General features: G+C 40.5%; 1 protein-coding gene across 1 annotated transcript in view; it reads right to left on the bottom strand.

Moving 5' to 3' along the window:
• Positions 1 to 26,413, bottom strand: part of plppr4b (phospholipid phosphatase related 4b) — a 59,016-nt gene extending 32,603 nt beyond the window's left edge. The window contains exons 1-2 of the mRNA XM_084340366.1: positions 26,050 to 26,413; positions 1,603 to 1,788 (exon numbers count right to left, since the gene is read on the bottom strand). Of these exons, the coding sequence (XP_084196492.1) occupies positions 1,603 to 1,788; positions 26,050 to 26,121 (258 nt within the window). The 5' untranslated portion in view covers positions 26,122 to 26,413. The remainder of the gene's footprint in view (positions 1 to 1,602; positions 1,789 to 26,049) is intronic.
• Between the last annotated feature and the right edge of the window lie 835 nt (positions 26,414 to 27,248).

The raw sequence follows: 27,248 nt of genomic DNA, 5'->3' as shown, positions 1-27,248 counted from the left end.
TATTAATTATGCAGTTCCTACAACTGTACTAGGGCTGAGTTACAGTAGGCTACAGTGTTGTGGTTATCATGCTTTTGCACACATTAAGCTATTTTATTTCTGTGGCAAATGTGGGTTACTAACAATATCATAAAGATAACCTCATCCCCTCTTACTGTCTGCTTCCAGAGTACACTCACTCCCAGCAATGCCACTGAACGCAAAGCATCACTAGTAAACTGGATCCCTACAGCAAAGGTAACATTATACTGAAATGAGCATGTAAATATGTGTTATGATGAGCGTCCTCTCATAAAAGGGGGCACTTAAAATTGAAACACTGTCGCGTTTGAAGGGCACATTAAATTTAGAGTTTAAGTGTAATGAACATCTTGGATAACAATATCTGTGAGAAGTGAAGCCTGGGATATTCGTCCTAAAGTTTGAAATACTCAAAAGCAGCATTTCATCCAGATAGAAAAGCAGGATTGGATTACCAAATCTGAATTTGAATGTTCAGGATCAGAAATCTTTGGATCTGCTTTGAAATACCCAATTTTCAGATCAGATCAGAATTGTTAAATACCAGCCCCTGGAGTTGGTCCTGGGGCAATACAGTGGCAGCTCTCTGCTCCTCAGGGATGGGTTTCATTACGTTGTACTGAGTGTAATTGTATGTGTCAATAAAAAATCTTCATCTTCTAAATATTGAATGACAACATACATGTAAGTACGACTAATGTACATACAAGTTAGATATGCTGGCTGGATATAACATGCAATTTTCTTTTACCAGGCAGTCTGACTTCCTTGCTTATTTTCCTCCACACCAGCTCCTTTTTTGCCCTTTCTTGGTACGAGAAGACATGTTGTTGTTGTAGGTGTCCGCAAACGGCCACGATTAGTGATAGCTATCCCCTCCTCCATCGGTGTTCATGAACGTACAGACGTTAACGTCATGATGTCAGTGTGAATGTCAACACCGATAGGCTTTCGCGACGCAGCATCACGGGAAGTCCTTGGTTGAGTTCAATATCTTCAACTCAATGACGCAAATTTCGCCTATTCACGTCTTTTCAATGACTTTGTACGTAATGCGAATAATTAACCTCGCTTTCGGTCTGAACGCACCATTCAACTGAATTCTGCATTCAGACTTTGCCAGTCAGCTAACTAGCTAGCTAGCTTAGACACTAGCTTAGCTGGCTAGCAAGCATGATCATCAGAATACAAAAATCAATTCAGTGTATCAAAAGGAGTGAAAAACAATGTGTACTCACTTCTGTTCAAAAAGCTGGTATGTTTAAATGCAAACTACTGTAATGTCAGCAGAGCAAAGCAGCTCCAATATGGCATGAAAATATTACAGCAGGATAAACAGTGTGATCAGGGAAACAAGCACAGCTGCTGCTGACTCACTTAAAACTGCAAGTCTGCAAAGGAAAAACATTTCAAATGTACAGGTTTAACACGTGTGGGATTATCAGCCACTCACTTTGTGTTTTATTCAACATGTTATTAATGATGTGTCATTCAGGTACTGTATGTAAATAACCAGAAGGTTAGCGTCATAGTTTTCTGTCTCATAGTTTTCTGTCTGCAGTGTTCATTTCTAATCCTTACTGTGATGGCTGGTCCGGCGAAAGCCAGGCTGAGCAGCATCAGAAGGGGGATGACCTCGTGGTTGGGGTCGATGTAGGGAAGGCTCAAGCTGCGGTCATGGCAGTTGAAGCCAGACTTCACCGGCTTAAACACATCTGTCCACTCCAGGAAGTACAGACTGACCACAGACGACACGAGGATTGGCAGCTGTCAATGGACACAACAGAAGACAGGAAGATATCAGAGAGTTTAAAGTCATAAACAGCTGAGGCAGGAGCAGCTCTAATAGATTCCCAATGAATAAATACATAGATAAACAGGCAGTGAATGCTGCAAATATCCCCATAACCCATGGTTCAATGACCATGCTAATTTGATTTGATAATGAGAACGAAGAAATGAAAATAGTTTTCATGACCTGAGGGGGGTGAGGATGGCGCTGAGGGTGATGAAAGCTGGCATGTGGAAGGAAACACGTTTATGATGCTCCCACTGAGCTCAGCTCTAAACTACCATATGAATTCTCCTCATCGCAGCAAACTAAATGAGAAACAGCTAGTCTATGTTTATTATAGCCAGCTTGAGCAATCACAAAAGACCAATTATAACGCAGCAGTTCAATCCAAACCATGAAATAAAGTTAAAGTAATAAAGCTGCGGTTGATCTCTCAGCTGAGCAAATCAAAGTGCTCTAGTGGTCTGTGGAAGATAGCCAGGGATAAACCCTGCACAGGGCTCTGCTGGTTATGCAAATGTCTGCTTTAGACATGCTGAATGGCTGGCTGCAGCGCTTTCACCACTGACCTGTCACAGTGTTACACTGTGTACTATGGGCTGGTGGCATTTTACCAGTGCATATCCAGTCCTGTCAGGAGCACTCAGAGAGCAGAGCTGTGCAGCTGAGAAGACAAACTGTTTACCAGAGACACCAACACTATCAGCCTGTTTTCACAGTTTTCACTTGGCCATGTAACAGCTACATATCACAAGTATATGGGAGGAAAAGATCCCGAGATGGCACGTTTTTTAAAAAAAAGCTGCTTACTCACTGCATACACAAAAAACAGTTTGCTCTCTCAATGGTTTAATTCTGTGTTTAGCAGCACAGGAAGTTTCTTTCTTCTGGTCTACCTCAGTCATTCTCACCAGAATCCCAACCAGAAGATTTCATCACAATCACTCCAATTCTGATCTCTCTCCACCGGCTCTCAATATCTGCCAGAGTGAATTCAAAGTACTCACCCTGACCTTTAAAGTAAAACACGGGCTGGTGCCTGGTTACCTCTCTACCTTATTGCCTTGTACAACATTCTTTTGATTTTGGGTACTTATCCATCCCCAGAATGTACAAAAATCAGCCAGTTTCAAAGCATTTTGATATCATGATCCTCCCACTGAATTTAGAATATCTCCTTGTTTGAAAGGCCAGATCCCCAAACTCACATCTTCTTTCTGTCATACATAAGTATATGACCTACAATATATACTGTATATACATACGAACTCCTGTTTTAGTTCACTCACCTGTGTTAGTTTTATCTCTTGCAGTGTGCCACACTTTTTTCTATCTTTACGTTTTTAATAAAGAAAAAAATAGAGACTTATATAAAGTTTTAACCATGCTTCTGTCTGCTCTTATAACCTGTCACTGCTGCTTTTTACTATCTGGTACAATTTTGTTATGTTCCTTCTTAGAAAGGGATTTTGTCTGATGACCATGAAATACAAAACTTTTTACTTTAAACTTTATAATGGAGGCCTCTGGAGGATTTTTTTTTTTTTTTATGTCTTCTGCAGTACCATAAATGGTTATTATCCATGAGGTAGGACTGTGTGTGTTATGAGTGAACCTGTGAGTAGAGTAACTATGAACCAGTCTTTGATACATTTGTGTATTGTGCACATATTTAGTGGGTTTGACAGACTGGTGTGGTTCTGAGCCTGTTAACTGTACATTGTGAATTGTAAATATTAATCTGTAAATACAAGCAACTTGTAGTAGCAGTCAGTAGGACTAATTGAATTCTTTTTTCTCATGTTTATTGGTTCGGACTTTAGGTTAGATGCTTGTCATTTATTTACATTTTCTTTTTTTTGGCCAGGGAAGTTTAGGGTTGCTTTGCAAACTAACGTTTTTGTTGTTTTGGGCGCTGCTTATCTATCTTATAAAGTCAATACTGGTACTGCTGCATTGAACATTAATTCAAACTGTGCTGCTGGCTTTTCTTTTCAGAGACGTAACAATAGTTCCAAGTGTATAGAACATTAAAAATCTGAGACAAAACCAACAGAAGGGCGGGACTGTGAGAAAAAAGCACAGTTACAAATACATCTGAGTCAGGCTGAGTTTTCTGAATAGCTTCAGACAAAAATAAAAATGTAAATGCATAAATAAATATATCTAAAATGAACAAATGAATAGATAAAATGGAAAAGTAAATGAGAAAGTACATAAGTAGGGGCATTATTACAAAGTTAAATAAATACAAAAGCTAAATAAAGCAGAAACATTCATTTATGTCACTTTAAATAAAGACTCTTTTATTAATTTCTTCATATTTGATTTTGGCAGTTTTACTCCATACGGGCTTAACACAGTAACATTCAACTAAACAAGCCCTCAGCCTCTGCACTCTCTCTGCTACTAGAGGTTGAAGAGTGGGGATGGCAGATTAATGAGGGCGATCCTATCCTAACCTCGCATGAGAAGCCTACATCATGTAACAGGTAGAGAGATGGATTGAAAGGGTACAACTAAGCCATGTAAATGAGACCTACAAGTCAATAAAAGGCTGGTAATAACACTGCATATCTCTTGGGGAAAATGGGACCACCTAAAATTGCTCTGAGACATTTCTCATTGAGCCTTAACAAGAAAGAGATGAAAACTCAAATACAGACAAGTCTGTTTTGCACACCAACACTCTGCAGCTCTGTCGCATTGGAATTCCTCCCCAAATGTTTTCTCACAGCCCTCCAGGCTCTGTGGTGTCCCATTAAAGAGTAGCACAGAGAAGTGAGGTGCATGTGTAGGCAGAAAGCGGACGTGTAATTGAAGGCGGTAAAGTGTCCACAGAGAACTGCAGTGAGATGCTCAGTGGGAGTTGAATGCGGCCTGCAGCATCATGGGCTTTATCATGCAGCTTAATACCCTGATTCACTGGTACACAGAGGCAGGCGCTCGCTCAGCTAATGCTAAGTAGAGCAGCGTGATGGAGGAGGGCCCCACTTGGAGCCCAACACAGGGAGATCTCTTCAAGTCAACCCACTCCTACTGGGAGCTGAGCCACACACACACACACACACACACACGCACGTTCACACGCACACACACACACACACACACACACACACACACACACACACACGCACACACACACACACACACGCACAAACACACACACACACACACACACACACACACACACGCACAAACACACACACACACACACACACGCACACAGAGGGCCTCTGTTTGCAGACTTCCTTCCCTTGTCTACCAGGGATTACTCACTAACAGTAGTTTTCTTGTCTTTCTGTCCAGCCTTTCTATCGTTCATTCACTCCTTTCCTTTCTTCCTTCCTTTAAAAGAGAGAGGATTCATCTAGCTATGAACCAATCAGCTTATTCAATATAAGTGGTAACCTCATTAGGGCATGTTGGGGAGACAAAGAAACTAAATCAAAACAGGTGAATAGAGGACAAGAGTTAGTAAACAATTGAATGAAGGAGGTGTTTCTTACAACACACATACAATCTCCTCAGCCATATTCACAATGTCAGAGGTCAGACAGCTCTGAACCTACAGGCCTGAACAAAAGCCCCAAAGGCCAGCCCTAGCTTCAGGAAGATTTACATTCAGAACAAGTACATAAAAGGTGTGGTTGATTCTATTGTTACATGCTGTCATTGTGCCACTGACAAAAAATCTCAGAAAACTTCTTTTACATTCAAAACATAATTCAAGGTTAAAGGATTGGAATAATTACAACTTATTATTCTGGCTATTGTCATAACTGATGTTCAATGTGTAGAATCTGAATAATGTTAGGATCTTCATCCATATCATCATCAGTAATATCTCAAACCCAACTACGAGTGTTATATTGTTGAATGTGCAATTCATTAAACTATTAGGCCTATACAATAAATGTACTCACTTTACTTGTGTATTTCCATTTTATACTTCTTTATGCTTCTACTCAACTACATCTCAGAGGCAAATATTTTACTTTAAACTGTCTGTCAGATGTACTTTTGTACATCTGACAGATTTAGTTACTAGTTACTTTTCAGATTACAATTTTTCCTCCCCTTCCTGTCTAGTGAAAACCATGAATCTCTAGATTTGTTCACTTTGAATGTTTCTAATAAACTGAAGAAAGAAGTGTTCCTTTATGTGTTGGCAATATCCTTCTTCAGATCTATAAAGCCTGTCTTTCTGACTTTTCACAGATAGTGGTTCTCACAGGACAGCCACGCTACAAACATAACATGGGTCTTACACAGTGTAGAACTTTCCAGCAGGTGTAACAATTGCTGTATGTATATGTATATGTATATATATGTGTATGTATGTATATGTATATATGTGTGTGTGTGTGTATGTGTGTATATGTGTTTATATATATATAAGTGATAGATGTTATGATCATGTTTGTGGGTATTTGAGGCAATACGTGCGTACATTTATCACCTTATCCCGAATGCACAGCCATATTTTTTGCTTATATTTCATATAAAATCACACCAGGTTACAGGTTTGTTCCGTTATAATTCCTGGTCGCCAGGCTGTGTGTGTGTGTGTGTGCATGAGCAATTAGGCACAAAGCGCAGGTGTCTCACTTTTTAGTTTCATTTTCATTCAATTGATGGTCAGGACTACTACGCCTTGCCGGTGAGTGTCTGTAAACTAGCATTGCTAGTGTTTCAAATCAAGAGTTAATGATGAGTGTATAGTTTCAGTGGTTAATTCTGGGTTTTGTCTTTGTGCTTACATTGCAGGTTTACAACCTAACTGATTAACGTCACTAACCGACTAATTAATAAGGTGACTGTCGGTAAGCTAGCGTAGCTGTAGCAGTCAGGCTACCTAGTGTGTGAGTGTTTATTGTGTGAGAGAAAATAAAATTCATAAAGTGACTCGAGTTGTATCCGCCGTTCTTGTCCTGACAACCCTTCCAGAGGGGAGTTATTGAGCTATAGCAGGTAGTTAATAAAAAACTGGACACACAGTGTGATGCATTGTTGTAGATTAAACTAGTCAACAAGATATTTTAGCCACATCCCTTGTTCTTCTTGGTTTAAGAACGTATGTTAACACTCTGGCTGGAGTGGGGCTTTAGTCTTCTTCCTCCATCATGTTGACAAAGCCGCTGGTCAAGGGGCATTATTTCTATAATAAATTAATCAAAATTAACCCATTATAATGACAGCCCTAGTTGAAATGTATCAAATCAGTCAATCTGCTGCAGTGTCCAGTCATTAACTGATGTCCAGTAAGGGGGGCGTGGTGGCTGGTAAAAAGACTTCCATGAAGGCTGCTCTCATGTGTCCTCGCTCATCGCTCCTCAGAGATCGCTCCTTGGCCCTGAGCTTTGGGTTTTCCTGCAAGATGGCAGACCAGAATGACTGCCCTTTCAAACGAGGATCGATGAGTGAGGGGATGTTGAAAAAGGGAAATATACTCCATGTAGGTTCTGGGAGGGCTGCACTAACGCGTTTAACCTGGTGCCATTCACATGCTCACATGATCTCTCGACCTGGAAAGTTGTTCTTCCAACATGTTTGATTTCATTAGCTTCAATAGCTCTCATTGTGGAAACATTACACCAGAAGAAGATGCGTTGTATTTAATTGCTTGGATCGGCGTAGCCTGACCTACCCAGAAATGTAACTGCACATCACAGTGACACGGGCTGCAACAAATGTGATTAGTTTGCTTGGAAGCATCGCTCCACCGCTGCTTAGCCTCTTTTCGCTCCTGGAGAGTCTTTCTCTCCTGGACGAGAGAGAGCGTACAGCAGGCCGCCTTGTGTTTCTTCATTCAAGCTGGGTTTGCATGGAGTCGTGGCCCTCCCTGCAGACACTCTGCCTGTCTGCACTCTCTAGTCCAGAGACACAACTGTGAGTTTTTATTATAACACCAGAAGCCATGCTTGGTGGACGCTTGGTGGACTGGAGTTTTGTACCGGAGTGAAGACAGATAACAGATTAAACTCAAGTGAATCACCATCACCTTTTATATTTTGATTCACCACTGAGTTAAAATGTGTCAGCAACAAAAGCACCACAAACAACTTTCTTCATTTATTAGAAACATTTTTCTTTCCATGGTCTGTTAAACACACGTGAGGCTGATCAGTCCTGAGTGTCGGCTTTGTTATGTTACATCATTGCAATTTTCCCTGAAGCTTGAAAATAGTTTCCAGCTTTCAAAAGACACCATCATCACATTCTGGCTTATTAAATGACGATTTCACAATCAGAATATCAATAAATACAAAGGCAGATAGTGAATCAATAATATGAACACATTTTTCCAGTCGAAATGGTTCCTGTGCCTCTGAGCAGGACACAGCACACAGTGTCAATACAGACCAGAGTGCAGGTGTTTGTTAAACAGGTAACAGACAGAAAATCACAGGCGCAGTTTGAGCTTTGCGTGTGAACAACAGAAGCTTTGTTTGCACAAAAATTAATAATCAGGATATCAGCAGGTGCATCACATTCCAACTGATATGTCCGATGACTGATTAAGATTGCGAGCTGAACTGGCACAAACAACAAAACCAGACAGAGCAGATGCAGATCCAGCTGTTAGTTTCTCCAGAGATGAGAAAAGCGCGAGCACTTCGCTCCACTACATCCGCTGGCCGGCTGGTACCACCATCACTGAGAGCAAACAAAGGTCACTCAGCGAAGTCACAACTCTTCTCTGTTCTGGCACCTCAGTGGTAGAACCAACTCCCGACCAATGTCAGGACAGCAGAGTCACTTCACCTCGACCCCGCATAGCATGACTCCCTCCCAACCCTGATTACACTTTAAACTGCAGACACACGTTTGCTTCTATCACGGTAGTGATGTGCAGATCACAGGTATATCCTTGGACATAAAACTGAACATTGTGATTAATATGAGATGGGCTGCTGGTGGCTGAAATAATACATCTCATTAAAGAGGAAAAAATCACATTACCTGCACTATGAGAAACAATATGAGTGTGTCTCTCCGTTAACACAGCTGTGCGCAGTTATGCACGAAGCATATCAGTCAAACATAATTTATTATTTAAATCTCTCAACAATTCTTAGTTCTGTGTTATTATTAAAAAGTTATGTATAGATAATGGGGTTTGGGCATGGGGTTGTGCCCAGACAAATTCATCAAAAGTCTCTACAGCTGTTAAAGCCAACTGACAGCTGATCCAGCTGTGATCAACTGCATCCGTCATCAGAAACAGACATCACATTAAGTGACGCTTCACAGGAAAGAAGAAACAAGAAAATACTTAATAAGAGAAATGAGATGTCCCATTTCTCTTATTAAGTATTTTCTTGTTTCCTCTCCCCTCCCATGATGTCCTCACACCTCTCCATGAGTCCTTGGTGGGAGGGGCCAAGACGCAAGGAAAAGACACAAGTAACAAAAAAGTGGACGCAACTCAGGTGAAATGGGATGAGATTCCATTGCTGTGTCTGTTAGAAAAAAAAGCCTTATTATAGAAGTATATGAGAACGATCTGGGCGATTTTCAACCCACTGAAGTCACAAAAAGGGACGTACATGGCTTGCTGCTGCAACTGAAGGTATTCAGAAACGGGACACACTGTCTTGAAAATACTATATAGTTTAAAACATTCTGATAATGATGATAATAATAATAAATCAGTTACTGTCTTTATTTGTGGCTCATGGAGGGCAGCGCCCTATCGCCCCCTCTATCCACATGATGTCAAAGAAGCACACCTTCTTCCATGGCTCTGTGGTCCAGCGCTGATGCTCACGGGCCCATTGAGGACAGGGGTCATCATGGGCACTCTGACCTGTCTGCAGCTAAGCAGCCCCATATGCAGCAAGCTACGATGCACTGGGGAGGCAACCGCCATTCCGACATAACGCCATTCCGACATTAGGCCCTAATTGTCGGAATGGCAACACTTAAACCTTTAATGAAACATCCCATCATTCCGACATTTTTTGCCTCCTAAGGTCGGAATGATGGTATTTATTTCTTTTTTAAATGTCTTGCCATTCCGACACATCTTTTAAAAGGGTTAGGGTTAGGGTTAGGGTTATGGGTTTGCGGATTATGGTGAAACTTTGTCGGAATGCCGGGACGTTCGCATGTCGGAATAGTGGTATGTCGGAATGGTGACATGTCGGAATGGCGGTATGTCAGACTTTTGGGATGTCGGAATGCCAGCATGTAACCGATGCACTGTGTGTTCTGACACCTTTCTATCAGAACAGGCATGAAGTTTTTCAGCAATTTGTGCTACAGTAGCTCTTTCTGTGGGATCAGACAACACGGGCTAGCCTTCACTCGCCACATACATCAATGAACTCAAAATAGCACATAATCAATCACAGTGTCTTCTTCTTTGTCAGTTTTAAATAGACAAACGGACCAAACAATAGGAAATCACAGACTGTTTTGCCCGCATCTTTACAGAGACCTGTCTTCACCACAACATCCAGGATCAAGCTGTTACAGGTGGAACACATTCCAACTGACAGAACACAGGACTAAAAAATAAATCACCTCATACCTTGAACTGTAACCTGTAGCCTGCACATTAATCCTTATCAAAGAACACAATGTGTGATCACTTTCTGCAACAGGACAGCAAAGAGATGTAACGAGGGATCTGAAGATTTCTTTTAAGATGAAATAAATCACTGTATTTTTCTTTTTTCTTTTAAGATGCTCATAGTGTAGTGACTTATGTATTGGATCTTGACTGTATGAATAAATGCATGAAGCTAGAATACATGCAGGAAGCATCCTGCTTGTGTGTTCCATATGAAACTGGCTCATACATCCCCCTCCCCCCCACTTCAGGTCTGTTTTCTTGGCTCACTGTCAGCCTCCCTCACCTCTCGTCCAGCATATGAGCTTGTGGAATGGAGAAATATAGGTCAGTGGCATCTGTTCCCCCACTGCTCATGCTCTGCAGAGGAAGCTGTTCTAAGAGGAATACTGTACTCTCTGCACTTCAAAGTAGATTTCTCCAGGATATTTTATGTCACATCCTGTTATTTTGAGAGTGCGGCGTGATTTGCTCGGGCCAGCAGCAGCTTATCATATTTTATATGCTCCATACATGCATATGATTCCTTTCATTTGTTGGTGAGTTAAATAGGTAATTTAAAGCTGGTCGTGGTAAGACTGTAGAAACCAGCAAAAGCAAGCTAAATTTTCCAACCGAAAAAATCCCACCTACTCCCTCCAGAGCCGCTCCTCCAAAACAAAAGCACCCGCACTGCCGGACTACACAGACATAGACTTCCTCGTTGCTCTTGCTGGTCAGCTGGGAAGTGTTTTCATGCAAACGCTCACTTTGCTTTTTAGACCAAAAAGTACAGAAACAAACAATTCTGTTAAATGCCGAATTTCACAATCATGTAAACACAAGCAAAACAGCAGCCAAAGTTAGCTGCCAAAGGTGGCTGTTGCTACCACCACAGCTCTGTTCAGCTCAGGGGCTGTGTGCTTAATGCTAACGTTAGCTGCTACAGGAGTGTGTTGCTGGTGCAGTGGCTCTTTTATTGGGCTCAGGGACTCTCTGCTTTGTGGTACTCAGTTAGCAGCTGAACGACAGTCTGTCACTGCGGCACACTTGTTCTTTGGGTCAGTGGCTGTGTGCTTAGTGCTACTGAGTTAGCAAGCTTTTGAAGAGCAGGCTCAGTGGCTGTGTACTGTGAGCACAGCACATTGTTGTCATCACTTACCATACCCAACTACTCATGTTTCACTTTCCCTGCTATTCATGTACCTCTAGCTCACTAACAGCTCAAGCAATACATCCGCCTAGGCCTGTGGAGGACCCTGGTCATTCGCAATTCATCAGACCGGCACAATTGCGAACTTTGGCTTTCAAAACATTCCCGGCCCCTTTTGGGGGAAAACAAACCACACTTGCCATTGATTTAAATGTTAAAAAGCAATATGAAACCAAACAAATAGAAAACCATCAGGGTTAAATCAGTTTACAAAATGAATGTGTCAAATTCATATATGTCCACTCTGCATAACGAAAAGATGCAGTTTGGTCAATCTTCAATCATGTCCATTCAGTCTCCCGGCATCAAGCTGGTGCTATAACCCTATCCATTGGCCAGAGTCTCCAGATACCAGCGCAGCATTTGACTTTTCAGGCCTGCTTTCTGAATAGAATGCTAGTTAATAGTAGCACCATGTTCTGACTGACCTAGCTATGGTCGTATGTTAGCCCGCCGTTCAGTCTAGCCTGAGATCCAAAAGACAAATGAGCATTGCAATTTTTCAATATGACATAATAGTAAAACAATAGATATTCCGGTGTTCTAGTGTGGGTGGTAGCAGGTGGGTGGTAATGATGGTAACTAGCATCTCCTCAGAATGAATAAAAATTGTCATATCAAAGTTGTTGAGTTACAGTGTACATTTTTTAACTAGCTACCTATCTGCTCATAGAATATAATTGTTAATCAGGCATAGCGTTAGCTAGGTTAGCCCTTCCCTGATATGAAATATTTTCTACACATATAGCCTACTGTAAGTGTGTGGAGATACAGCTGCCTGTATAGCTTGGGCCATTAAACATTTCTGTTAGGATCTTTTGAGATAATCGGGTAGAGTGCGCGCAGGCAAACTGGTATGTAAGAACATGCCAACAACAACATGAAACTATCAGCAAAGATTTCCCACATGGATAAACTATGAAAGAGCTCGACTCTTTCTTCTCTTATAGTGTCCTGGTATACAGAGTGTGACGTCAGTCGGTTTGTTGGTTGTTGTGTCTAACCAACACTTTGGTACAGAGCATGATACAGATAGCTTCTGACCAGATAGTAGTGGATTTGGTGTGGATGGTCCCTGAAGCAAGATTCATCATGATTCGCTGACCTCTTGACCTTTGGTCATGGACTCATTAAAAATCTCTGCAGGCGAAAGTCACCATGAAAACAAAACATCCCAAAACCCCATCTGCTCCAGAACAAGACATCTGTTAAACTTAAGGCATACCCTCATGGAGCCCAGGGTATGATTCCCACGTTCCTAATCATTCGGGGCTTCTGGGGCAAATATATGAACCTATTTAAGTTCAAGGATCAATTCATTCTGTCTAAAAAACAGTGCTCCCACCCAGGTCCAATTCAATACAATTGAGGACAGTTGTGTTTCCCTAAACCTGGTGTTCTCTTGACTTTGCCTGTTTCTACCATTTATATAACTTCATCCATTGATGTCTCTTGCTTTTGGGTCATCCTGACACTCCTGGCCCTGCTGCCATCCTAATCTATGGATGGTGATTACCAAAACACAGGAAATAAATACCCTTAAACTAAACCATAAATAAAAACTAGAATGAACGCATCGCGTTTGTATGCCTCCGCGCATCAGTCAAGTTGTTGTTCCTGAGCTGTGCTGTTGAATAATGTTCAGAACATCTTTTGTAGAATATCATGTCACTGTGAAGTTGACCTTTGACCTTTTGCATATAAAATGTCCTCACTTTATCATTTTATCTTATTTGACATTTGTGTAAAGAATTTTGTCAAACTAATCATATGAACTGTCATGGCCAAAATTAGTTTAGGAGGTCACAGTGACCGTGACATTTGACCTTTGAGTCCAAGTAGACAAACATTTATGGTGTTATTAGGTTTAACCATCACTGCTGCCTAGGGGGGCATTATTGTGATATTTGCCTTTTGTTTTGTGTTGATACTTGTATTGTTTTATTTCATAGTGCAACTGGAATGTGGATTTGATTTTCTGCTTTGTGGACGTACTTGTTTGAGTGTTTAAATTTTGATAAGTGTTCAGCTCTGTGCCATGCAACGCTCCTCCTGAAAGTTTTCCTGACAATAATCCCTCTCCTGGCTCCCATGTGTTCCTGGCTGGCCCTCGGTGATTACAGAGATGAGAGCACAGGAAAGAGACGGAGCAGTTTGAATAATAGATGTGTAAAAATGGAAAGCGGGCTCCAGTGGGCTTTGGCTGGCAGTTATTTTTGGTGGGTGCTGGGCCAACAGCACCAACACTCATGAAGCTTTCTCAGTGAGTTGAGGTGCCTGACTTTCAACAATACAGTCTCTCAGTAAGAAACTGAAGGTATTATAAAGTGAGCTAGGTCAACACTAGGAGATTTGGAGAAGGCTAAAGGAAATATGCCTCTTCTATTGCATTAAGAATATTTCATTGTAATATTGTATTATTAAAACTTCTGTGGGCAAACTGGTAAATCGAAGGCTGTTCCCAAATAGAAAGCTGGACACAGGAAAACACAGAATCAAGGGGAAATGCTGCAAGGAGATGTGCTTTTTTGTTCTGACTTAAAGTCTTTTCAACTGGAGGCATCCCAGAGTGCTCTAGGTGTCCAGGGCACATAAGTAGGGCAAAAAACACTTACTGCCCATGGAAAACAACTGGAAAAGACGCCTCTCACTTAAAAAATGTGTTCTCGAAGTCTTTGTGAACAGATAATGTTCCTGCTGCTGTGAGCAGCTGTGATCAGAGCCCTGCAGCAGGCAGCTGCCATCTTTAACATTACTTCCACAGGTGCTCCACATCACGTGAATGAATGAAATGTGGCCTCTTTTTCTCCCATGTCAAATCTGATCTTCTGATCTACATGGCTCTGATATTTTTTAACTCCAATAAAAAGCGAATTGTTGTCAGTCCTCATTGTTTTCTGAGCCACTTTACTTCCTCACGCTTTTTCAGATGTAATAACAATCCTTAAATGACTTTCAACTGTTCTGTTTTTAGAAATCAAACCTCATCTAAATCTTTTCATTTCAAGTCAGCATTGTGTCTCCACATTAGCATTAACACAGCGCTATTGGTTGAACTGGAAAACAATTCAACTACACCAAAGCAGTAGTATGTCTAACCTAGTGCTTTCCAGTTGTTTACAGATTTAAACAGCAAAAAATAATTATTATTATTGAATGTCTATTGTTATATTGTATTGGCTGTTATGAGTTTGGGATGGCTGTAACGTTGTCCTTCTACAGTTTCACACTTCAGTTAGAGTTTTATTTTAATACACATTTGAAACATAACTGCATATTGTCCCTGTTATTTTATTATTATTATTATTATTATTATTATTATTATTATTAGTAGTAGTAGTAGTAGTAGTAGTGGTAGTAGTAGGAGGAGGAGTAGTGGTAGTGGTAGTCTGACAGTAACATTCTTTAAATACAGGATACATACTGTAAATATACTGTCATTTACTGACAAAACTGTGAGCAGTACAGAGTGTGAATTAACAAGAATAAAGTAATTAACTGTATATCTATTTCTTACCATGCAGTTGAACTGCAACCAGTTAATCACTATAAATATACAATGAAATAATGACAATTATCTGTCCACTGCAGTGGAGACCATGCATGACAGGGTTAAAGAACTTAAAAAATGTAGATAGTTATATTCCACCAGGCTCCAATGAAATCCAGAGTTAAAAGACAACAGAAAAACAGTTTGATAGCATCTTACCTGCAGACAAACTGAATATTTGGTTGGACTTTCTCATGCACACAAAACATGCAGAGTAACTAATGAACATGAGCAGGTGCTGGACAGCATTCAGAGAGAGAACATGTATCAGCTCAGCGCTCTGTGTCAGGCACAAATGATGCATATCTGCCTTCTTTTCTGCAAATATTGAGTTTCTGACTGACTCTTGTCATTATTGGTTGACTATCTTATTGACTGATTGACTTCCTGATAAAGTAACTGGTTGATTTAAGTGGCAGTGATGAGTGAATCTTATGAAGGCTCATAGAGCAAACAGTATGGTGAGAAAGCAGGAAGAGCAGAGTGATAAAACAGAGAGCAGAATGTCTTAGTATTCCTTACGCTCTCTTTCTCTGAAAAGCCTCGGCTCCTCTGGGAGAGTTCAGCTCAGCAGAGATGCTCCATTGCCCTACATCTGCTAACACTCGCTGCCTGCCAGCTCTCTGTGTCTCATTCTCTTTGTCTCGCCTTCATTCCCTTAGTTTCTGTCCCACGCAAAGACAATATCTGTGTCACATATTGTACTGTTCTATCTCACTATCAGCATCTTTCATGCCGACCAGATCTCTGGCAATATCCTTCCACTTTTCCCTCTGTTTGTCTGCCAGCCCTGGGGTCATCTGATATGGGTTTTAGAAGCCTTATAATACTAAGAGGCTGAAAGTTTGGGATTGAAGCTGACAACAAGAAGCATTGCAAAAGCTGAGCTGCATCTTGCAGGTTTTCACCTTGAGATTTGATTCAGGGCAGTCATTATCAACATTCCTACTCTGATGCCACTCTGTGCTCTCTACCAAACAGATCAGCAAGTTCTCTAAATATGCACTCCCTTTGAGCTCATTGTTTACTAAATCTTCCAGTAAGGGCCCGTTTCCACACATTTTCTTTTCCAGAGCGCCAGTGTCTTTTTCAATTGTTTCTGATGGGGAGAGAGCGCCTGCTGCAGCATGCTGCTGCCTAGAGAAAAAGCGCTGCTCCCAGCGTCTTTTTCCAGAGCTCTCCACCGTTTTTGTGCTGCTGCATCAAGCACTTCAACCCAGTGCCCCCGAGCGCACCAGCAGCACTCCTCTGCCTAACAAAAATGCCATGTGGACACAGGCCCAAATGCAAGTTCAGCCTGTTATTTTTCAAACACCTGGAATGATTGTATGCACTGTTGATTAATGAGGGCCCTGGAGAGCCATGTCAGACACATACAGGACTAATCTCCACTCATAGAAGAGAGTGATCACTCACTTCATGCCTCACCAAACTCCAAAAGGTTTAAAGTAAACTAAAATAAAATTGGTTGTTTATCTGTCTTGAAATACTCTTATTAGCTTATTAGATTTTTGTTAAGTTTCAGGCAAAAATATTGAGGACCCAAATCCAAAAACACCCAGGAGGCAGAACAAAAAACACGTGCAAATACCAAAAAACAAAGTAGCAACACAAAAGCTAAACAAAGTACAAACCAGTAAAAACACGAGGAGCAAAGAACCAGGAACATACCACAATGAGACACTAGAAGACACAGGAACAGGCTCAGGTGAACAAAACAGGTGAATCACACAGGAGGAACTGACAAAGACATCAGCGAGCACACAGACTGTATACACACGAGCTGATTAACAAACAACACACAGGTGAACACAGAAAAAGGGCGGGAACACATGACACATGAGGGCAAAAATGTCAAAGTAAAAGAAACAGAAACATGACATCTTTTTCTGAACATTTCCAAACAATAGGGGTTATTGAAAATGCAAAAACATTTGATGTCACTAGTTGCAAATCAAAACTTAATATCTTAACATTCCCCTAGAATAATCTGTGATCCATTATCCGTTCTCTAATCCGGGAAATCTGTGAGGTTTGTGGTGAAACGGACAGCAAACATTGGTGATACACCATCAATGTCACTTTGTACTGTATAACCATTCTAGTTATGGGTCAGTACTTTGGATATGTTAATTAGCTAATGTGTTTGTGTTTTCAAGGTACATTTCATTTGATTTGTACTGTTGTTAATTCAATGGGTTATTTGCATTGCACATTGACGTTATGCTAGATTTATAGCAGTCTTCTGATTGAGGTTAATAACAGACTAAAGTTAGTAAGTGCGATAATCTGTGATAATACCTTAACTAAAGTATGTCTGAGCCCATTGGCTAAGATAACATAATCTACAGTTTTTGGATGGGTATTAGCCATGTGTTGATTTGATCATGGCATAGATTGCTTCATTTATTCATTCATAATTACAATGAATTATTTTCTAATGATCAAGTTTTTTGGTGAAAAATGTTCTACAGTTTCCAAGAGCCATAATGTACCTTTGTTGTAAACGTGATACTCCCATAAACACTAGCTACTATCAGCTCTGTCGACCATAGCGCAGCATGTGACTCAATTAAAAGAAAAAGAAAACGAATGAAGAGTACAGATTTTGTGACTTCAAGGGGCACTTCACTTTTAACTTTTTTTTTATGTACCTTGATGAGCATTTTAATTTGACTTGCTTAGTGTCCTGTGAAGTATGCCTTTAACGATGTTTGGATGCTTTTTGGAGACCACCAGCAAATAAACTAAGGTGGCCATTTGTAAATCAGTCATGAACCAATTGTTTGAAGTGTGCTCTTTCATTGTAAAGCCATTTCTTTATCAGAAGTCAGACAATGTATATACAGTATGTTGTCTGCTTGTTCATACATCTCTCATAGATTACTATAGAACTGGCACCAAGGATGTCATCTCCCTTCCTTGACTGAACTTGACTGAACCAAAATCTACAGGTAATTTTTTCATAAGAAACAGGACTTTTGACATGTTATTCTTTTTAAAGAAGAATTTAAACATGTAAATGACCGATAACAAAGCTGTCGATCTTCACAAAAGGCTCAATACTCCGACAAACAGCATGCTGCTGAGAAAGAGAATGTTTACATGTTAATCAAAAATTAAATCCAATCTTAACATTAAAATCAAAAGTCAAATTCTATTGTGGATTTGGACAATCGTGACAAACCTTGTTTCAAATACGCCGTACTGTCCTAACAGTATGAAACAGGCCTGAAGCTGTCAGTACAGGTATTACCTTTGGTGTAAAGCACAGCATGACATTCATTTTACTGTCAGTCACACTGACAAACAATCAGAAATCTGAGGTGAAAAGAAGCTCATTTACTGGCCAGAGTTTTGATAACCTGTCAGCCACTTGAATATCATAATGGCCTGATCCCAAAGACATGGAGCTTTGGAAATGACAATGACGTCGGACACAATAATTATTTATTCTGATCCTGTCAAAATAAATAAATGTAGGCAAAAGTAACAGGTTCTGTGTCTAGTAGACTACTCACAAGAGAAAAGACCAAAACACTAGCATGTCTGATTTGTTGCCTTTTTCCACTTGTCTTATCAGTCTACAACATGATATGTGACAGACCATAGTCAGGTCAATTTTATTTGTATAGCGCTGATTCTCATGTTCTGATTCTCAAAGTTTTCTCATGACACTTTCCAGTTGGAGCAGGTCTAGACCTTACTCTTTGATTTATTTATTTACAGAGACCCAACATTTACCCCATGAGCAAGCACTTGGAGACAGTGGCAAGAAAGAAATGCCTTTTAACAGGCAGAAACCTCAGAGCAGAACCAGAATCAATGTGGGCAGCCAGGCAGAGGGACAGGGGAGAGAGCTGCTGAAAACACTTCTAGTGCCAATCACCTTTTACAACATGCGGGTCATAAAACAAAAGCTATGGTGTATTGAGGTTCAACATCTAGTCTGAAATGTGGCTCTGACAAGTTGCAGCACAACCAAGATAACCTAATCTGGTTATCTGGAAAATAAGTCATATTACCACCAACATAAGAGCTCAGTGAGTAAGGACTTCTTAGGTGAGGAAGGCCCACAAACATACTAGGATGAATAGTTGTGGATGTGGGGCGGTCTCATAGAGAATGCCTATGTATGCTCCACCAATGTTAGCCTTCTCTGCAGGTAAACTGTACTCTTAATCCTTTTTCTGGGCTAATGGCCATGTCCCTCCCTACAGTTCTACATGTGATTTCATCTTTGTTTCCCCCAGTTTTAGATAACAGTGTTCAGCCCTCCTCATGCATCCATTTGTTCCACTTTGGAGGAAAAGCAGCCGGAGGCTTCGCAGTGGAGCCACTCTGCACTTCCCCACTCAGTCCAAACTAAAGTAGAGCAGCAGGCTTGTTACAGGGCAAACACAGATCATATCTGCTCCTCAGCTGCTACTCAGCGCCACATATGGAATTTCAGTCAAACATAACCAGTAATGGTATTACAGTAATATTACAGGTGCTTAGGTTAGTTCACTTTGCACTTAGATTACATACACACGGTCATAAAAGGGTGATGACAACTAATAATAATAATAATAATAATAATAATAATAATAATAATAATAATAATGAAGAAGAAGAAGATCTTATTATTATTATTAAGTGACATATTATCACTTTATCAGCTCATGAAGTTGAATCAGAGCCACACTGATATATGATATGGAACATTTATAACAGAGTGGATGTCATTTCCTGTGTTCTGGTGCCCGTTAACAGTTGGTTTGATTCTTTTGTCTGGATATACATGCATGAGAAAAATGATATATATTTTATATCATATATTAATGTTTCACTAGTGAAGTTTGTGATTGCCATCCATCTACAGAGCATCAGTGACATCAGTGAAGTGAGGTGTCTGCACAGAGCCCAAAGGACACTAAACAACGACACCCACCAAGCCACAGTCTGTTCACCCTGCTGCCATCTGGCATAAGATACAGAAGTATCTGCTGCTGTACCACCAGACTACAGAGCAGCTTCATTCTCCAGGCTGTGAGACTCCTCAATTCATCCTCAACACTCCACCATGTAAAATAGATTGATGGTTTTTTTCAATCAATATATATCAATATCAGAGATTTTAACTCCCTAATATTGGTATTGGCATCTGCCCCAAAAAATCACAATAGATTGGATTAGAAATGTCTTGAGTTGACTTTAATTACAGGAGTATTTGGGCCTAGCTTTGTTTCTATTTCTGGCTCGGTGGAGGAGGAGGGACTGAAGAAAGGATTGCACCCTTCAGTTTGAATTTGCCACCTATTGTGACAGGACTTCTGGCCAGCGATGCGAAAGCTGGGAAACTCACCAGAGATTGATATTAAAAAAACAGAGTGGTCAAAGTCAGTGCAGCAAAAGACAGCATATCTTAACCCTCACTTTCTGTCCATAACAAAGACAAGGCTTTCGATTAAACATCTAATAGTAGTCTCCAACGGATCAGCTGAGTTAACCCAGATGCCATCACTATGACATCATCAGGGTTATTTATTCAGACTTGACAAAGGTCCTCCAGAGCCACAAGCTTTTCACAGGCAAGTCGTACTCCTCTCAACTCATAAACAGATTTTTAGTCTGTATGTTGAATATTTAATCGAAAGAAAATTTTAAAAAATAACGACAAAAAGAAAAGTACAAAACATCAGTGGCATATGTACCTACTTTACTTTTTAACAGTCCCACTATGCAATTTAACATTTTTCACTTGCTTCAAAACATGGCTGCAGTTCGGGGGACACCATCTGAGCATATGTTAAAATGATTGTAAAGAATATGTAATACGGATGTGATAAAGCTCTGGCAACTATGATTTTTTCAAAGGGCAAAAGAGGGTGTGTACTAACTGAGAAAATAGAATTTGATTCTGTTATTGATGTGAATAATTCTCATACCTTGATATATTATTAACTTGGATAATCAGCTTTTCCTGTTTGTGCTTGTTTGTTGCAGTCTGTAAATCTGAATAAACTTGTTTTCCTCACCACTTTAGTTATTGACTCGTCACACAGTTAACAGCACTCGTTGTTTCACATCATTCAAAGAAATATGATGATTTAAGGTTTTTTTCTTTCTGTCAACATACAAGAAGCTGTACAGCGCTTCAGTCTCATCCACAATTGTTGCAAGTTTGTCGGCAGTGATGTAGCTACAGTTAGTTATGTAAGTGGGAGGAAAATATCCCCATTCTTAATCCCACCCAAAGCTTGAACATAGGAAACAGGGTTTCATCATACTGCTTTTATATGATATGAGTTATGACAACCAACTTTCAACTTGTAAATAGTCTTCACATTAATCCTATGAAAATGGGCGAGCCCAAACTGGCCGCAGAAGATCACTGTTTGCATGGTCCTGTTTAAATCAAGCTATAATATAAAAACTACAATAGCTAATCGCATCATATTGTACACTTGTGATGACTTCATCTTGTCATAATATGGTACTTTTTGTTACATACGGTGCAAAACATGGAGACAACACTTGGTGGTGCAAGAAAATTGGCCATGTTCGTTTTCAGTACGTTTAAATCGATCGAAAATAAAAAAAACATAACAGCTAGAGAATTGATTCTTTTTGTAGCAGAAAGCTAAGGCTTCTTTCTGTCATGTCATCATGTCGTACACTTATGATCCCATCATTACGTTGTGCAGTGCAAAATGTGCTGACACCGTACTCTGCTAGTGGGGTTGGGTACCGGTACGTTTTATAGTATATCCAAAACCTCGGTATGAAACCAACAGAATGTAAACTGCGTACTGTCTACGAGTAAATATTACAGTATGCAGTTTTTGATTCCCAAATACATTTTGTATAACAAGCACTCGATGCTAACACATAATGGGATCCCATTAACACACTAACAGGGGTTAGCATCACGGCAACGATAAAAGTATATTAGATCTGTTTTATCTTACACACTCTTTTCACACATAAAACGTGCTCTCATATTTACAGGCATATACAGTATCTAATATGTTCTGGAAACTGACCTATAACTGCTGACTTCACATTATTAACTCAATCTTCTACTGTGTAGCTTCAACACTGAAGAGCTACAGCAAGCTAAAGGGTCAAAACTCAAATCTCCCTGTCGGTTTTAATATGGCCACCACGGGTGGAGAGGTTGTGTGCCAGAGGAGGGCAGCATATACATATATCATGATGTTTTCTATTATATTTATTCTCATAGCACTAATACGATGAGCAGGAACCGCTAAATGTAATTTATTTCATAATGTATGTATTTTATTCATTATTTTGTACATTTTATTTTGCGCATTTATGAGGTCAAGTCAAAGGGTTAAAAAGGACAGTTTTTAAGTTCAATTGTATAAATGAAGGATGCTAATTTAAAGGCTCACATCTGTGCTGTGTGCAGTTTTCAGGGGCTCTATTTATTTAGGCCTAACAACTTATTGAATTTATTATTTTATTAATGCAACAGGAACAGCTAAATGAGGCAGTTTACTTCAGAAAGTGTCTTATTTATCAGATTTGTGTTTGTGTTGATGTAAACTGGTGCTGGAAAAATGATATATTGTCTCTAGAGTATGCTAATTTATATGCCAAAGCAAACTATGTGTAGGTCTGATGTGAGATTATGATCATTTCTGACTCTAAAGCTATCAGCAATAAGAACTCATATGATGGATGAAGAGTCTGACTTCTGATTGCAGAGAGAAGTCACTCCAGAGAGGAGGGACACATCATGACTGGCACACTTTGATCTCCTCTCCACGTCTATTGTGGGACATGGTGGTCACAGCTGACAGGAGATGGGCCACCACCTCAACTCTCTGAAAACCGGCCACACACACACACACACACACACACACACACACACACACACACACACACACACACACACAGATACACGCACGCATGCACACACACTAAGGGAATGAGCCTGAGCGGGCCTAATTATACACACAAGTGCTGTAGTTCACTGAGTAGAATTAACTTTCAGCACTGACCTAGTTTAAATGTTTCCTGCTGTTTGTAAAAAGCGAGGGCAAGAAATCCTTCAGTGAGCAGCAGCTTTGGCAATTTGAAAAGCTCCAGGCTGACGTTTCTTGTTCACTCTAATTGTAGTGAGAGTGCATTGAAATGTAAATGAAGGATTCCGACAACAAAACAAAATCAAGGGAATCCCCTGTACAAGTCACCGCTACCAGAGAAAACCATTGGAATGATGCAGTCATCCCAACAGCATCCATCATCCAGTATCAGAGGTACTCTATAATATATGATTGGAGAGCCACAGGCCAGTGGTGAACTGGGGCATGCATAAAGTGCACAGCAGGGGAACGAGTGACAGTCACCACAAGCTGCATGCAATCTGTAATTAATGCTTGAAATCATCAGTCCATTTCAATCATTTTACAATGAGCCTTTCAACAAGATATTCATAAAAAATTGTAAGAAATCTCTCCAGACACTGTTGCTACAAAGGAATGCACATCCATCATGGTTGCACTACCCCGTCACCTGACTCACATTTGACGTTATTTCTGAAACCCGATGCCTGAATGAATGTTGGCAAAGTACACAAACACAACTGGACATTGTCTCCAAGTGGTGTGACACTTACAAATGATGAAACACAGATTCGAACAGAGGTCACAGCCTTGTTGCCTGCTACCCCTCTACCTCCCAACATGAAAGTTATATTAGCAACATGAAGCCATGGCCATAGTCAGCTATGAGGTCACCGAGGTCCAGACCTCGGTAGTTAATTACTAAATATTAAAATAAAAAATCGACGCTATGTAACTGTATAATCAGGAGTTGAAATGTCTGCTCAGTCCTTTAAGTGTCTGTGTGGCAGCTCTACCTTATTTGTCTATTATTTTATAAATTAATATACAGTACATTAGGAGTTAGTCAGCTGGTCCCAGGTCTGCTGGCGCTCTGTTATTCTACCACAGCCACGCCTCCACCTGACTGTTCAAAGCAGCATCATGACAGAAGCTGCAGCAGGAGGATGGTTTTCAGATCGCACTGACCACTAATATTTATAGATCAGTTATAGTGCTCAGTGCAGCAGGCTGCAGCTGTGGAGTCATCAGAGCACTGCGCTGACACAGAGCAGTATGTGTAAGTTTAATGTATACACACTGTACATGCTTCAAAACTACTATTAATCCTGCTTTCTGCTGTAATGTACTGAAATATTCAAGCTACCATGTGCATTAATTAGTCACGCCCAGTAGTGTAGTCTGATGAAGAGGAAAGCAGAGACCAAATTATGCACATGACACAAAGACAAACTACTGATGTCATGTTTCTTCAGGTAAAAGTGAAGACATGAAGTCAGATGAGTCGTCTGATATGAGGCATTTTCATAAAGATAACAGACTGATGTAGCCACATCTCTTATCTTACTGTCTTCATGTGATTGGACAGGCCAGATGTGGGGTCATCTGTACTGGATTCATAGAAGTTTAAGGACATGGTAACATTTTGACACTCTTTATATTTATTTTTTTGGCATAACAGACACGATCTATTATGCACATACACACAATTTGCTAATTTATTTTCAGGATCATGACATAATATAGGAGACAACAAGCAAACAGATCCATCAGATTCACATCAAATAAAAGACAGTATTATTTATTAGTATTTTTGAAATTACTCACGACTCATTTTTAGTACTTTAATGTTCTCTACTTGAAGTAGCTATTTTGATCACTACCTCTATTTCTACTTGAGCAGGCCGACTTGTTTTTGTAAAGTAACAGTACTAATACTTGAGTACAGTTTCTGGCTACTCTGCTCCACTGTCTCTGCATATTAAACTGACAGCTCTCACTAAGACAGCTAACTGTGCAGGAGAGACTGAATGAAGGACGACTTGACTGTGGATTTTTTTTTCACTTAAGTATAAGACAACAGAGCCTTAACAGGGATTAACAGAGCAGCTCCATCAAAAAACAGCCTCTATTTAAAACAAAAGAAAATAAAGAAAAGATCAAAAGAATCTGGACCTCGGTGACCTGTATTGTAGACATATCACTATGGTAGGTAGCCTATGACACATACACATTTGAACACTTCTGTGGTTTAACTTATTAACTGCTAACATTTTGTCCTGGTAACTCCGACTGAAGTCTGCCATTGTGTTTGGGGAAATGTCCTCACCATGTTTTCCTTCCGCACAGCACTGTGTTAATCTACTTAGCCTGTGTGAAAAATCACTTTTGATGCTGCAGCTATTTTCAGCATGTCCACTGCATTGTAAATATGATATAAACCATCACTTGGTTTGTGTTTGAATCTGTGATTGAGGGGTCTTCTGCTGGATCTGTAGGGAAAGTTAACCAAATCTGGAATAACACAGAAAAAAAGAGTGTGTGCATGTGCATTTACTTCACTGTGTTCATGTTTCAGACAACAGACCTCTGTCCAGCTGAATATAAACAGTCTACAACTACTGTACTGTGCTGTCACATATGGACATGTGTAATAGATGAAAACAAAGAGGAAATACTAAAAGCAGCACTGCATTTCTTTATAATAGTGTAAATCCAGCCAGTTCCCTACATGATGAGTACAGGTGGCTTCATGCACGTTCAGAGGAATGATGTTATATATAGTATATACAGCCTATATACAGCTTCTATTGGAGGAGATTTACCTCGACGCGCTTTAATATACACGTTTCATCTGCGGAAAACATTGTACTGCGGTCTGACGTTGACATTATTCTCTTGCCCTACATACTGAAACAGTATCAGTCACATTCAGCTGGTCGTCATAGGAAGCGCATCTTCTCAGTAATGGACCTTTGGTGATACGACCAGACCAGACTCCATCCTCACTGTGCTGTAGGATTGTTAGACACAGAGCATGCAGCATCGACCCACCTCCACAAAATAGAAACAGGGCAGCAGGCTGACACTGTCTTTGGTCAGGATCCCCTTCTCTCGCGCAGACATGGTCAGGCCTCCAGATATCTAAACAAATTCCAAGATGTGACGACGAATAGAATGACTGAGCTCTCCAGCAGGCGTCCTGTCGTGATCAGACGCTCTCCATGGCGCGGTGTGTAGCGGGATGCTCGGGACAACAGGCGGTCTTATCCGGTCCAGGCTCCCGGTGCCCACACCTGCGCGGCCCTTTACCTCTGCTTGTGAGAAGCCCCGCACTTGGTTCTGTGCATGTCTTCCGATGAGCTGTCTGGTAGAGAACGGAGCCTCAGCGATCGAGGGAGGAGGGAGGAGGAGAGGGAGCGCAGGCGCACTGGGGAGGAGGGGAGACGACAGCATACAGGTTTGACTGCTGACACCGACGATGGATGGATCAGAATGACTGCCAGGATTCTGTCACTTTCACACATTTAAGAAAATAATCATTTCGCAGTAGGTCTACATCATGTCAGCGCATTTTGGAAAACATGCAGGTCCTGTATCATCACATCCTTCTGACATGCTCCATATCCACGCCTCTCACAACAGGTTATCTCATTTATATACCAGTAGCCGTTATTTGTGAGATTGCTGTGCGCAGAGATTAATACCAGCTGACACACACGTTCCCTTCTGCCTGCTCCTCATTCAACAGTGATGAACCATGGAGCCACAAATAGGCCAATTTACGCATTTGCTCACACAAGATAAATATTTTTCTGTCCCTCCCTCCACGCATCTTAGACCACACTACAGTTTTCATATATAGCCTACATACATATGATTTAATTGAATGTGTCTTCTGTAATGGAATGAATGGAACACACTACTTTGGAAATATACTGTCAATGACTGCCATGGACTTTCCTCCACGGTCACCTGACCTCAACACCACTGAATATTTATGAGGGACAGAAAAAGCTTTCCAGAGAAAACATAGCAGATGTTACCACCATCATGTGGAGGCATGGTCAGTGTCGGATCTCACCACATATATAGCTGGGTATCGAAAAGTGGTTCCCAAATTTTGATTCCAAATGAATCATTAGGACGTTTTAATTTTGATTCTTCTGATACTCAGTTCAAACTAATTTTACTCATTCAGGGTTTAAAACAGCGTACTGCAAACACCCACAGTACACATGTACCTGCCAGGC

This window comes from Pagrus pagrus (assembly GCF_965226575.1).
Source record: "Pagrus pagrus genome assembly, chromosome: 20".
Taxonomy (NCBI): domain Eukaryota; kingdom Metazoa; phylum Chordata; class Actinopteri; order Spariformes; family Sparidae; genus Pagrus; species Pagrus pagrus.
Note: the sequence above shows the minus strand (reverse complement) of the source record. Positions and strands in the feature narration are given on the sequence as shown.